Genomic DNA, 13,412 nt, shown 5'->3' with positions numbered 1-13,412 from the left:
AGCATTGGAGGGGCAGGCACAGCCAATCCATACCCCTCCACCAACCAATTTAACCAATGCCTAACCGCCAACCTTACAAGTTGTGACGACTTGCTACGCAGTAGGCAAAAACCAATTGGCACACACTAATCAGCCAAAAGGAAAAATTCCTACCAGGCCCCCGCACCAATGCGGACAGGCATAGCAAGGTCAAAGCACAAGCCCAATCAAGGGAGGGCAGGCGGGTGATCCGGTGCCCACAGCGAAAGAGAAGGAACATGCTGTGAGCCTTGTTTAAATAACCTCTGTTCCCACCCCTAAATTGGCAACATCAAATTACCCCAGTAACACCAACCACCAATCCGATCCAAGCCCCTTCAATCTATCCTGCCTGGCAACCATGGGGTGCTTTGCTCGGCCCCATCCGCAACACGTGCTCTCCTTTAAAGAGAACACGCTTTCTAGGAGAACAAGGAAGGTGTTCATGCTGAGTTCCGGCACCTCTTTTTCTATTTTTTTTTAAATGGCACTGCCCATGGGCATGGCTTTATCAATATACCAGTAGTGATTCAATTCAAAACCCAGCAGTCAGAAATCACCTGGCTGTACAGGAGAGCAGGCAGAAAGCAGATTCAGTGTCACATTTTGCCAAAGGTGTGGCAGGATCTGATCAACTTCATTGTGATACAAAAAGACATACCACACTGAGCATAATTTATGTGGGATCACATCATTCACAGACACACCCGCCCCCTGCCTAGGATATGACAGATTGTGAATTAACTTGCCCAGAGCCTTTTTGGGTATGATGCCCAAAGTATGCACCTGAAAATCCCCTAGGGGTGGGTCCAGGCAGGGGTCAGAAATCCTCTCTGTGGCTCTCTCTCTTTCTGCAGCAATGTCAGGGTGCTCCAAGAATAAACTCTGGTTGGAAGCCTCATGGCAACTGTGCTCACCTATCACTGGGATCCTCAAACCTTGGGTGAAACCGTCCAAGATATATCGAGTGGCTTGATGGTTCGCATAAAGTTAGCACAGAGGGTATACAGCCACTAACTTGATAAGTTCTGAAAGACTTATATTGGCTCCCAGTACGTTTCTGAGCACAATTCAAAAGTGTTGACACTGACTTTTAAAGCCCCAAATGGCCTTGGTTCAGTATACCTGAAGGAGCGTCTCCACCCCCATCGTACAGCCCAGACACTGAGATCCAGCTCTGAGAGCCTTCTGGCGGTTCCCTCCCTGCGAGAAGTGAGGTTACAGGAAATCATGCAGGGGGCCTTTTGGTAGTGGTGCCCAGCCTGTGGAAAGCCCTGCAATCAGATATCAAGGAAATACACAACTATCTTACTTTTAAAATACATCTGAAGGCAGCCCTTTTTAGGGAAGTTTTTGATGTTTGATTACAGGTAGGTAGCCATGTTGGTCTGCTGTAGTCGAAACAAAATAAAAAAAAATCCCTTCCAGTAGCACCTTAGAGACCAACTAAGTTTGTTATTGGTATGAGCTTTCGTGTACATGTACACTGCTTCAAATTATGAATTCTTCAGATGTATCTGAAGAAGTGTGAATGTACACAAAAGCTCATACCAATAACAATCTTAGTTGGTCTCTAAGGTGCTACTGGAAGGGATTTTTTAATTTAATTTTAACGTTTGATGTTTTATTGTGCTTTTATTTGTTAAATCATTTTTATTAATTTCCCAGTAAAAACATCCAATTAACATATCAAATCATAATCCAATAAAAAGAAAAAAACTAAAATAAAAAGGTCAAATTATCTTACAAATTGTAAGTATTACTTTTTCAGGCTTCTCATAGTCTGGACCTTGAAGCATAATTCCAAATCTCAATCCTGCCTTTCGTTGTTGTTTCCATATTTCCACATCTCAATTATAACACTCTAACTCCTTGTCTCTGGCTCTGCGATTCTCTATCATGTCAGAATTCATATATCCTTTCGTCCGCCGAGTATAGCTTTATTTGTGTAATATACTTTTCCAACTGTCTTTTTGCTAGCGCAGCTTCAACTGGCTCCATTCCAATCTGGGCTGTTATCCAACTCTCTGAAGTTTAATGTCGCGGCAACTCCCAAATCATTAATCCTTCCAGTCCAAGCTGTTGTCCAAACCTTCCTTTTGATATTTAAAAATACAGTACCTTCCACATTATTGAGTTATTCTTCATAATTATTAAGCAGACTGTTTGCTATGTTGCAATATATCAGCCATTTGGCGATCGATCAGCCTTCCTGATTGTTTTAAAAAACAATCTTTCACAATAAAATGGCATGTTGCAATGACATGCCTGGGGAGGCTTGTGGAAACAAAGAAAAAAAGACTTTTTCAAGAGGTGCCAAAAACAAGACTATGAAGGTGCTTGCCTGCTATTACTGTTCAGACCAGCCCTTCCAACATGCAATTTAGTGAGAGTGAGCAACAGGGAAGAGACAGAGGTGATGGAACCAGAAAACACAGTTGTGCACTTTTTCTTAAATGACTGCAATTAGATGGTGGTGAATGCTAGGATCCATGTCACCCCAGTATAAATTCTAAAAGTGACCCACTATGCCTCAATAGATATTAATGCAACACTTTAATGAGTTTGATTACTACCCCTGTTCTGTGAAGATCTTCAAATAAATAAAGGCAAAAATGAAGCTGGCGATTATCCATAGACCATCCTATGGCCTCCTTTGTGAGGATGTTGACTCTCCTTCCATGGATGTTTTTAAAGCCATTTGTCATGGATGCTTTATTTGAGATTCCTGCATCACAGAGGATTGGACTAGATGAACTTCTGGCTTGCTTTCAACTCTATAATTCTATGATTCTATACTTCTGTGTACATTCAGGAATTAAGGCTCTTAAACAAACAATATTGTGAATGCATGGATATTAGAAGCTCCTTTTCAGTGTGTTCATTTGGACTCTAATTACCCTATACACAGCAAAGAAGAACACAAGGAGTTTTTAGCTGGGACAGGAAAAAGCCCATTTAATCCAACATCTTGTTTCCCAAAGAGACTATGGGAGGCTCACCAGCAAGACCTGACCAACACAAGTTTTCCTTCAGATTAAGCATTATGTAGGTCCATATTCCTGCAGAGTGGCGTGAAAGTTTGTATTGTTTAAGAATATTCTTGAGAATGCTGATTCATTCCCCTGGGATTATGCACCAATCAGAGTGAAGAGGGAGAGTATTCATTAAAAATAGCAAGCAACTAAGGAACAAAGTCAAACGAAGTCCTATTGGGCTTTTTTTTTTTTTTTTTTGGTGTTATATGGATGCATAAGAACAACAACAACAACAAAATAGTTGGATTTTTGTTCTGTGGAACACAAAAGGAGACTTTATTAATGCAAGTATTTATTGTGGGGCTGCACAAGGACAATTCCACACATTTTCAATTATGATGCCATCATGAAAGAGATGCAAAATTCATCCTCTTATACGGTATCTAGTTTTACTTAATTTTCTTCTTCTTCTTCTTCTTATTTTGAAATCTCATAAAATATTAAGTTGAATTAGTTTTCCTAGTTGCTATTCAAACATCTTTAGATTTTCCTCATTGTTCCACATGCTGATTGGATGCAATTCCCAGGTAATTTAAAGAATGCTGCTTCTTGATTTAATAACAAATGCAGACACAGGACATCCACAGAGCCTTAAAGGGCAAAAGCATTTAAAGGTATTGTTGTGTTTTCATTTCATTCTTTATTTCTCTTGCCAAATTTATCCAGCTGAAAGATGTTGTGCTCTATTTTGACAAACTGTGAGTATTCAAACTGCAATCAGATGAAGCAAAATCGCTTGGATCTAGATTTGCTTTTAGGCAATTCACATATTGCAGTTTCTATGGTATATAAAGTGAAATACTTGAGTTAATATTTCTGAGAGAGATCCAGTAGGGATGTGTGTGTTTATTTTGCAGTGACAGGTGTCCAGAGAGTGAGAGAGATTCTCAGCAGAGTTTTAAAGGTTTTTCTTGAAGGTATTCAAAACTAAATGACAAAAAATAAGCATGTTTCAATGCTGCTATTTTATACTTTATAAAATTCACGTCTGCCCTGATAAAACAGTCTTTCAACTGAAATGCTATATTGAATATTATACCAGCTTCACAAATGACATTGAAGTGTTTTTCAGTTATTCCTAAAGTGGAATGTGAGGTTTTCCAATGCACAGCAATACAAACTTAAGTTATCATGAATAAAATTCTTAACAGCTCTAGATGATTTTTTAAAAAATCATGTAAAACATATTTCCAAAACAAGTGGGCATAACTATCAAATATGCATTAAAGCTGTCCTAACATATTCACATCTCCAACATTATTATTAATGTCATTTGGATGTATCTCATTTAACATAGGTGGAGAAAGATATATTGTTTGTAAGGTGAGTTTTAGTTCAGTTGTTTCATCACCATGCAAATGTTTCAACATAGACTGCAATCCTATATCCATTCACCTTAGAGTAGCTCCAGCCAAACTGAATGGAGTTTACTTCTAAGTAGATATGCCCAGGGTTTGTGCTTTGAATCACTTAATGATTTAGTATAATTTATATTCCGAACCTGCAACAAAAAGCTATGTTTCCAAGGTGCCCCAACAACCAAAGCTGTTTCATAAATAAAGATAAAAAGTTTTCTGGAAAATGGTTCTTTTTGTAAATTAATGGAATAATAAAATCATAGCTAAGCAACATTCATTTATTTATTTTCTTAAGAAAAGGTAAATAATTAATACTTTATAATAATTTTATTTTAAATATATTTACATCTTTATTAATCTTGTCTATAAATTTGAGTAAGTTTTTTCGTTTTTCGTTTACCAAAAATGCATTTTTGTTTTTGTTTTTTATATAACACATTTATAAATTTTAAAAGCCCTAAACAAATACATTTTGGATTACATTTTATTGCTTTCAAAGTATTGTTTTTCATAATTTAATCAATAATCTCCTACACTCACTTGAATAAAAAGAATGCATGCAAATAATTATACAATGTGAATTATTTTTCCTATCATACTTGAAGAGAAGTACCGTATTTTTTGCTCTATAAGACTCACCTTTTCCCTGCTAAAAAGTAAGGGGAAATGTGTGTGCGTCTTATGGAGCGAATGCAGGCTGTGCAGCTATCCCAGAAGCCAGAACAGCAAAAGGGATTGCTGCTTTCACTGCGCAGTGTTCCCTCTTGCTGTTCTGGCTTCTGAGGTTCAGAATATTTTTTTTCTTGTTTTCCTCCTCCAAAAACTAGGTGTGTCTTGTGGTCTGGTGCGTCTTATAGAGCGAAAAATATGGTAATATTTTCACGCTAACTTTCTGATTAAATAAAATAAATAATGCATGAGAAAAAGTCATCCTCCCCTCTGACTGAAAGGCTTACTTGCATAACATTTTTGTAATTTGACCGTGGCCTTGATTTAGATTAATTCCTTTCTCTATGTCTTTACAGATAATACTGAAATCAGGATATGGAAGAGGAAAATGAGACGACAGTGACTGAGTTTGTCCTTATCGGCTATTCTGGTAGACCAAAGACAAGGATAGGATTACTCGTTTTCATAACTGTTGTGTATTCTATAACAGTGGTGGGATATGGCCTCATCATCTTGGTGATTGCAGGTGATCCTCGACTGCACAACCCCATGTACTTTTTCCTCAGTAACCTTTCCCTCCTTGACATTGTATATTCAACATCTTCAGTCCCACAGTCCATTGCAAACCTTCTGGTAGATAAGCCCACCATGTCCTATACAATGTGTTACTTGCAAATGAGCATTAGTGTTGGCTTGGGTGTGACTGAATGCTTCCTTTTGGCCATCATGGCTTATGATCGGTATATAGCCATTTCCAGTCCACTACATTACACACTAATAATGAGCAGGAAGTTTTGTATTCAGTTAGCAGCTGGGACATGGACAAGTGGCATATTCTTGGGGGTAATCCCGATTTATACCATGCCAGCTCGCTTTTGTAAACAAAATGTGATTGACCATTTGACATGTGAACTCAAAGCAGTTTTGAAGTTGGTTTGCTCAGATACTTCCATGAACCAACTGGTGATGTTCTTATCTGGCGTTTTTACCTTGCTTGCCCCCTTTGCCTTTATCATTTTCTCATATTTGCGTATTGTTGTGGCAATTCTGAGAATTCATTCATCAGGTGGGAGACTGAAGGCTTTCTCCACATGCGCATCCCACTTGACAGTAGTAACAATCTTCTATGGCACTGCTATATTCTCGTATCTCCGACCACAAACTAAAAGTACCCATGAATTAGACAAGATAATTTCTGCCTTCTATGGAATTGTGACTCCCATGTTAAATCCACTCATATATACACTCAGGAATCAGGAAGTAAAAGGAGCATTAAAAAGACTTGTGGGAAGAAAAGAGAAATAATAATTAAAAAATGAGCATAGAGATATAGTGAACAGAATTAAGTTCTCATAGGTGCTGCTACTTTTGAACAAGCCATTATCCACTGGTATGTTCTACTTGATTGTGATAAAAAAAAAAAAATCAATGGCACCACTATATTCTATTATTTTCTACCCCCTAGTTAAATCTACTGCAGATGTAGAATTAAGCTTATGTTGTGCAATGATCTCTACAAGTGCGATTGAATTTTCCTTTCTTCTCACCCCATGCTTTCTCCACACTCCTCCCAGTTGATTCTGAAGGATTGGGGATGATACTAAGCAAGTTTCTGGGGTGCACAGGGGAAGGTGAGGTTGGGACTTGCAAAAGTTGTTCCAGTAATGCAGTGATTGAGGTCACAACCATACCATATATTAAAAGCACATTGCTTCCCTCAAAGAAACATGGTAATTGTAGTTCCATTTCACTTGCAGTAGGACCCACTGAGCATAGTGGGCCTTACTACTAATTGAATAAGCATGCACACAATGGAACTGTAAATTAATTAGAAGTGGACTTATAATGTTGGTTGTGAGTACTAACTCTTCGCTTCACAACCTTATGTACTTTTTTCCTCATGAACTCTCCTTCTCTTGTAGCTAATATTTTTCACCTTTCAGAGCACAGTTTCTAGAAAACCTGTAATTTCATTTGTCAAATGTGTTGCTCAAATAACCAGGGTGCTTTTCTAGGGCATAGCTCAAAGCAGTCAGAGATCATAAACATTTATGACCAGTATGCTTCTTTCTTTCCTTTATTTTCCTGTGTTATATATTCAATATGAATGTAAGAATCAGAAACAGATGGTACAGGACTCAAGGACATGCCTTCTTGCTATGGCTGGTTCTATGTCAGTCAATGAAGTCTAATATTTATGGGCACCATACTTCTGAGGCTCTTGCACTTCTAAATCTCATATCTCAGTTGGTCAGCTGCTTGTTTTTCATGCTTCTCCCCCTTCTTATTTCCCAATCCTTCCATTTTAACTCATGGAGAAGTAATTGAAACTTGTAAAAGAGCTTGGAATTAGAATATGGTTACTCAGTAGCATTCTTCAGAGGTCCATGTCTATGTGATTAGATTTTTGCAAGAAGGAGAGTGGGGGAAAGTCCATCTGCCCTGTTCCTTCATTGAATTCTAATCACGCAAAGCGTGTTCTCCCTAAAATGAGAGCACGGGTTGCGGTGTGGGCTGCCAGACCAGCCCTCTGTTGCCAGGGAGGTTAATGGTTATTGCCTGGTGCAATGATTGGCTGACTAGGTTGCTGGGGCAAATTGCTTGTAGCAAATTGGTGGGTGGGACCATAGTCTTTAAATATTGGGGCACTCTGGCTTTTGCTTTCTCTTTAGCAGAGTGCATCAGATCGCCCGCCCGCCCGCCCTGTGTTCTGGTTGACTTTGCTTTGCCTGTCATGGGGTCATCTGCCTTGGGGCAGGGGCCTAGTAGGAATTTTACCATTTGGCTGATTGGCTGGTGCCACTTGGTTTTTGCCTACTACTTAGCAATTCGTCACAACTTGTAAGGTTGCGGTTAGGCATTGGTTATAAAAAGCTGGTGGTGGAGGGGTCAGGATAGGCTGTGCCTACCCCTCCAATGATTTTGCCCAATCCCTGAAATGGGACCAGGGCCGGCAAGCCTTGGGGAGCTGGTTGGGTGAGCGGTGAGGGCTGTCGCTCAGCTCAACTGATCCCCAACATTGTCTTTCCCTTCACTGGCTTCCGATGGAGTTCGGAATGTCAGTTCTGTCCCAAGCGGGGGGACAGACAGTCATAACCAATGTCTAAGCAACCACTCACAGATTTTGCATTTTAATAAAGTTGTGGCCAAAATAGTGCCCAAAAACCTTAAATTTAAATTACGTGTGTTTTGTGAATTATTTTGAGGGGTGGCTTGGGGACCTACACACGCAACTATATATCATTTCATGAACTGGGAGCTGAAATACTTTGGGGAGATTACTCTGCTCTCCACACAGTTTAGAATCCTGGACTGTAAGTGTCCTAAATCACAGTGGAGCCTACTAGGGATGTTGAAGATGTGGAAATGGCTGATATTCCCATATTCATCCTGTGTCCAGAACAAAAATCAATCAACCCAGTGACTAGAAATCGGTAATAACTGTTGTTATTTAATGACACTGTGCAATGGACATGTAATGTATGACATCCCCTGCTGTTTAATTTGTGTGGTGTCCCCCCCCCCCCCGCCCTTTGCATTGACAATAAATGCTGTGGAAATAAAGTATGTTATTTATGCAAATTTGTAACATACATAAATGAAGTTTAAAAAATTATGTAAATTGCATTGAATAGTGAATGAGACAAATAAAATTGACCCCTAGAGCCAACATAACAGATTCCAAGCTATGATAAAGCCCGTCATCTACACACTCAGAAATCGGGAAGTAAAAGGAGCATTAAGAAGACTTGTGGGAAGCAGAAAGGTGCCACAGTAAATGTATATTTAAAAAGGGAGCAATGCTTTACTGGACCTGTTCTGATCATATTGCTAATAAAAGATTCTTACAAATCCAGTTGACTTGTCAAAGGTAAACATTTTTAGGTAGAAGTATCTCCATCCATGTGATTCAGTGGCCAACCTATTCAAATTCTAAGGAAATGTATGTAAATAAAGGGAATTTGGAAATCAGCTCATCATGAAATGAAACAGTGAGGGGGATGAGTTTGGAACTGCTGTGAAACACAGGAACATTGAAAGTCACCTTATACAAGCTCAGACCACTGATCCATGTGGTTCGGCATTGCCTTCCTTGACTGGTAGCAGATTTCCAGGATTTCAGGCAGGGAAATTTGCAACCCTACCTGGAGGTGTTGGCAGTGGCGTAGCGTGGGGGGTGCAGGGGGGGCCGGCCGCACCGGGCGCAACATCTGGGGGTTAGGGTTAGGGGGCGCAAATCCACAGGTTAGGGGGCGCAAATCCACGGGTTAGGGGGTGCAAATTACTTGCCTTGCCCCGGGTGCTGACAACCCACGCTACGCCACTGGGTGTTGGGAAATATTTCGTGTACAATGTACTCTACTGCTGTGTTATGGACCACCCCCACATATAACACACTAGATTTCTTTATTTTTCTTTGCAATATGAACAGGTATAGATGAAACTCTGTATTGCATGAGTGTTCTTGAGGCTGCTGAATCAATGAGGCTCCTGGGACTATGTACCCAAGGGAATGCAGAATAAGAATGTAAACTAACTAAGGGAAAAAAACTGAGATAAAGGCTTTTCTTTCCAAGAACATATATCTACTGCCTTCTGCAATGCCCTTCTCTCTACTGGGAACATTTGGAACTTTCCAAGGATCAGAAATTGATACTCTATTAATACAACCCTTTTTCCTGTGTACCCATAATGCTATAAAACCTTTTCAGATTAAGGATCCACCTTTACCTCAAATATTAATTTTTCAACCTGCTTCTTATTTATTTATTTTTTCACCTTCCATATCTGAAAGACTGCTCTGGAGGGCCATCTTGGGTCTGGCTGTGAACCCTGAGTGGATCATGATGCACCAGGTGAAGACCAGTAGTTAAAAATGTCAACTCTCAGTTTAATAACAAATGCTGATGGAGGACACCCAAAATGCTTTGAGGGTCAAAGGCATTTGAAGGTATTCACTGTCTATTTTAAATGTATATTTCTATATACCGTATTTTTTGCTCTATAGGACTCACTTTTTCCCCTCCAAAAATTAAGGGGAAATGTGTGTGCATCCTATGGAGCGAATGCAGGCTCCTTGCGCTGTGCTCCAAAGGCTTCGGGTGCCTTTAGCTGAAGCCGGGAGAGCAAGACTCTCCTGCCTTCAGCCAAAGGAACCTGAAGCCTTTGGAGCGCAGCGCAAGGTCCCTTCTGTTCCTCCTAGGTCTCCTTCTGTTCCTCCTCCAGCTTCACTCCAGCGCCCTTTCAGCCACGCACCTGCCTGGAAGCCGGAGGAGGAACAGAAGGGTCTCCTCTTCTCTGCTCGCTGTCTTGGCTTGTGCCAGGGAGAGGTTGCGCGGGGCTAAAGAGGAAGCCAAAACAGTGTCTTGGCTTGTGCCATAGCCGTGCACAACCCCTCCGGCAGGGAGAGGTTGCTCGCAGCCTGTACGCTGCTCTTTGGTGCTGGGGGGGAAATAAGATTTTTTCTTCTTGATTTCCCCCTCTAAAAACGAGGTGCGCCCTATGGTCCGGTGTACCCTATGGAGCGAAAATTACGGTATATTGAATGAGCAGTCGTCTCTTTTTAAAAGAGAAAATGAACTTGAAAGATGTATTCAGCTTGTAAATTGATTGGGAAGATTAAACAAAAATAAAAACAAAAATTCAAATGAGCAAACAGCAATCAATTCATCCGCATTTATTGGTTTGGGCATCCATTGTAAGCACACACAAAATGCAGTCCCACAAATCATATTTGTTTGATCACTTTACGAAACTTTATGTGAATGAACACTTTATGTGAATGAATTCAGTATGTCTTTACTTATGATTAGATATGGTGTTGGATGCAATCCTATATGAACTTAACTTCACAAGTCCCTGTGAACTCTGATGTTAGTGGGACTTAAATTGGAAGCAGCAGTATAATTATAATGTTATGGAGGTTTGCAGAAGAACAGTTTTCCATCATCCTTCTGCAGCTCTTTTGGAGGGTCAGGGAGGTTCCCTGAACAGTGTATTGCTTCAGTGGCAGGGGAAATCACAAAAGTGTAACTTGAATCCTGAGTTAAAAGAATTTAAGTAAGTTAACATTAACTGTCTCAAATTAGTCCAATTGAATTAAGACAATATGGAGACTTCTGCATAAATTCAAAGTACAATATTTAATTATTAAATTGGACTGTGTGATCCTTGCTGCATTCACCAGAAGGATCAAAAGTTGCCCCTCATTTTTAGTGCCTCTTCCCAATGCATCCATAAACAAATTCTTATATTCATTACTTAAAAATAGCACTCATTCAGGATCAGTTCCATAATTTCACTGTACTTAGGCAACATTTTTATCTTTTCAAATGATATTGGGAAAACTTCCTCATCTTGCTGGAAAACTTCTGTGTGGCCATAATTTCTGAATTATTAATGCAGCTTTTCTACAACACGTACCGGTATTTCAGATGGTCTGTGGGAGATGTATGCTATACTATTAAGAGGTCAGACCCCAATGTGTGCCAAGATTATGCGTGATCAGCCAGCCATTTGATGATGAAATTAAACCAACAAGATACAGAAGAAGAAATGGCAGATCGATAGGGGATTTCCATAGTTCGCAATGCATTTATATAAACTTCTTTCTTTTATAACTAAACCATTTCTCAGTTAAAGAGGATAAAATGTAAGCAAGTTACAAGAGTGCCTGCATGGCTTTCAATCAAAGAAACATGGTAAGATTTTCGCTCAAAGAAACATTTGTAAGATTTTAAAAATAACTGCATGTGAATCTTTAGCATTTTACATTATGTTAATGACTGAAATACCTGAATACCATTGACTAGCAAGTTGGTTATTTCCTTTCTTTAGAAAATCCCATTCTCAGTGTCTTTGAAGATAATACTTGATTCAGGATATGGAAGAGGAAAATGAGACTGCAGTGACTGAATTTGTCCTCATCGGCTATTCTGGTCGACCAAAGACAAGGATGGGATTAATAGCTTTTCTGACAGTTGTCTACTCCATAACCATTGCAGGAAATGTTCTTATTATTTTGGGCACCATTGCTGATCCTCGACTCCACAACCCCATGTACTTTTTCCTTGGTAATCTGTCCTTCCTTGACATTGGATATTCAACAACTTCCATCCCACAGGCCATTGCAAATCTCCTGGTGGACAAACCTACCATGTCCTTTGCAATGTGTTCCTTGCAAGCCAGCAGTGGTGTCTGGTTAGGAACGACCGAATGCTTCCTGTTGGCTGTTATGGCTTATGACAGGCTTATAGCCATTTCCAGCCCACTACATTACATGTTAATCATGAACAAGAGATTGTGCATTCAGTTAGCAGCTGGGACATGGTCAAGTGGCCTTTTTTTAGGGGTTATTCCCATTTATGCCATGCCAGCTCGCTTTTGTGGGAGAAATGTGATCAATCATTTCACATGTGAACTCATAGCTGTTATGAAGCTTATTTGCTCAGATACCTCCGTGAGCCAACTGCTTATGTTCTTCTCTGGATCCCTCTCATTGCTTGTTCCTTTTGCCTTTATCCTTTTCTCATATTTACGCATTATTGTGGCAGTTCTGAGAATCCATTCATCAGGTGGGAGACTAAAGGCTTTTTCCACATGTGCCTCCCATTTGACTGTGGTAACCATTTTCTATGGCACTGCTATATTCTCATATATCCGACCCCAAACTAAAACCACAAATGAACTGGATAAGGCAATTTCTCTCTTCTATGGAACTGTGACTCCTATGTTAAACCCACTCATCTACACACTCAGAAATCAAGAAGTAAAAGGAGCCTTAAGAAGACTTATTGTAAGGTAAAGTTATGGAAAGATATAGTCCCTCTTATTGAGAAATGGTTGATAAAATTATTGGAATTAGCTGAGATAACAAACTTATCATGTTTAATCAGGAAAAAATCATTATATTCTTTTTTAGGGTTAGAAACTTCTTATGAACATTTTGCATAAAAGAGAAGATGAACTTGTAGTAACTGGATATGAAGATAAAAATATTGGTTTATAAAAATTAAATAGTTTGATATCCATTTCAGTGAATACAGAGAATCAAAAGTCTTTTCATCTTTTATTTTTTATTTTCCCCTTTTACTCCCTCCTTTTAAAAAATAATAATAATAATCTTTTTCTGAAGTTTTAGAATTCTGAGTTACCACCAAGGGCATTTTTAATTGTGAAGCCACATCTCTGAAATTCCCTCACCAGAGCATGATATATGGACAGATATATATTTTTTTGTTCTTTCAACTTTTTATTTAATATTGATGTGGATTGATATTCTAGCATCTATTGCAGCCCTCCTCCCCTTTATTTTAAATGAGTGGTTTTC

At 39.4% G+C, this 13,412-nt stretch overlaps 2 protein-coding genes across 2 annotated transcripts; both read left to right on the top strand.

Moving 5' to 3' along the window:
* Positions 1 to 5,458: 5,458 nt before the first annotated feature.
* Positions 5,459 to 6,388, top strand: LOC310662539 (olfactory receptor 13H1-like; the record flags this gene model as incomplete). Its single annotated transcript, XM_083409475.1, has 1 exon — positions 5,459 to 6,388. The coding sequence occupies one exon, from the start codon at positions 5,459 to 5,461 to the stop codon at positions 6,386 to 6,388; it is 930 nt and encodes a 309-aa protein (XP_083265601.1).
* Positions 6,389 to 11,966: 5,578 nt separating this feature from the next.
* Positions 11,967 to 12,887, top strand: LOC310663419 (olfactory receptor 13H1-like; the record flags this gene model as incomplete). Its single annotated transcript, XM_083411240.1, has 1 exon — positions 11,967 to 12,887. The coding sequence occupies one exon, from the start codon at positions 11,967 to 11,969 to the stop codon at positions 12,885 to 12,887; it is 921 nt and encodes a 306-aa protein (XP_083267366.1).
* Between the last annotated feature and the right edge of the window lie 525 nt (positions 12,888 to 13,412).

Source organism: Podarcis tiliguerta (genome assembly GCF_965153285.1).
Source record: "Podarcis tiliguerta genome assembly, chromosome: 13".
In the NCBI taxonomy this organism is placed as follows: domain Eukaryota; kingdom Metazoa; phylum Chordata; class Lepidosauria; order Squamata; family Lacertidae; genus Podarcis; species Podarcis tiliguerta.
The sequence above is the reverse complement of the archived record's forward strand: the minus strand, read 5'-3'. Positions and strand labels throughout refer to the sequence as shown.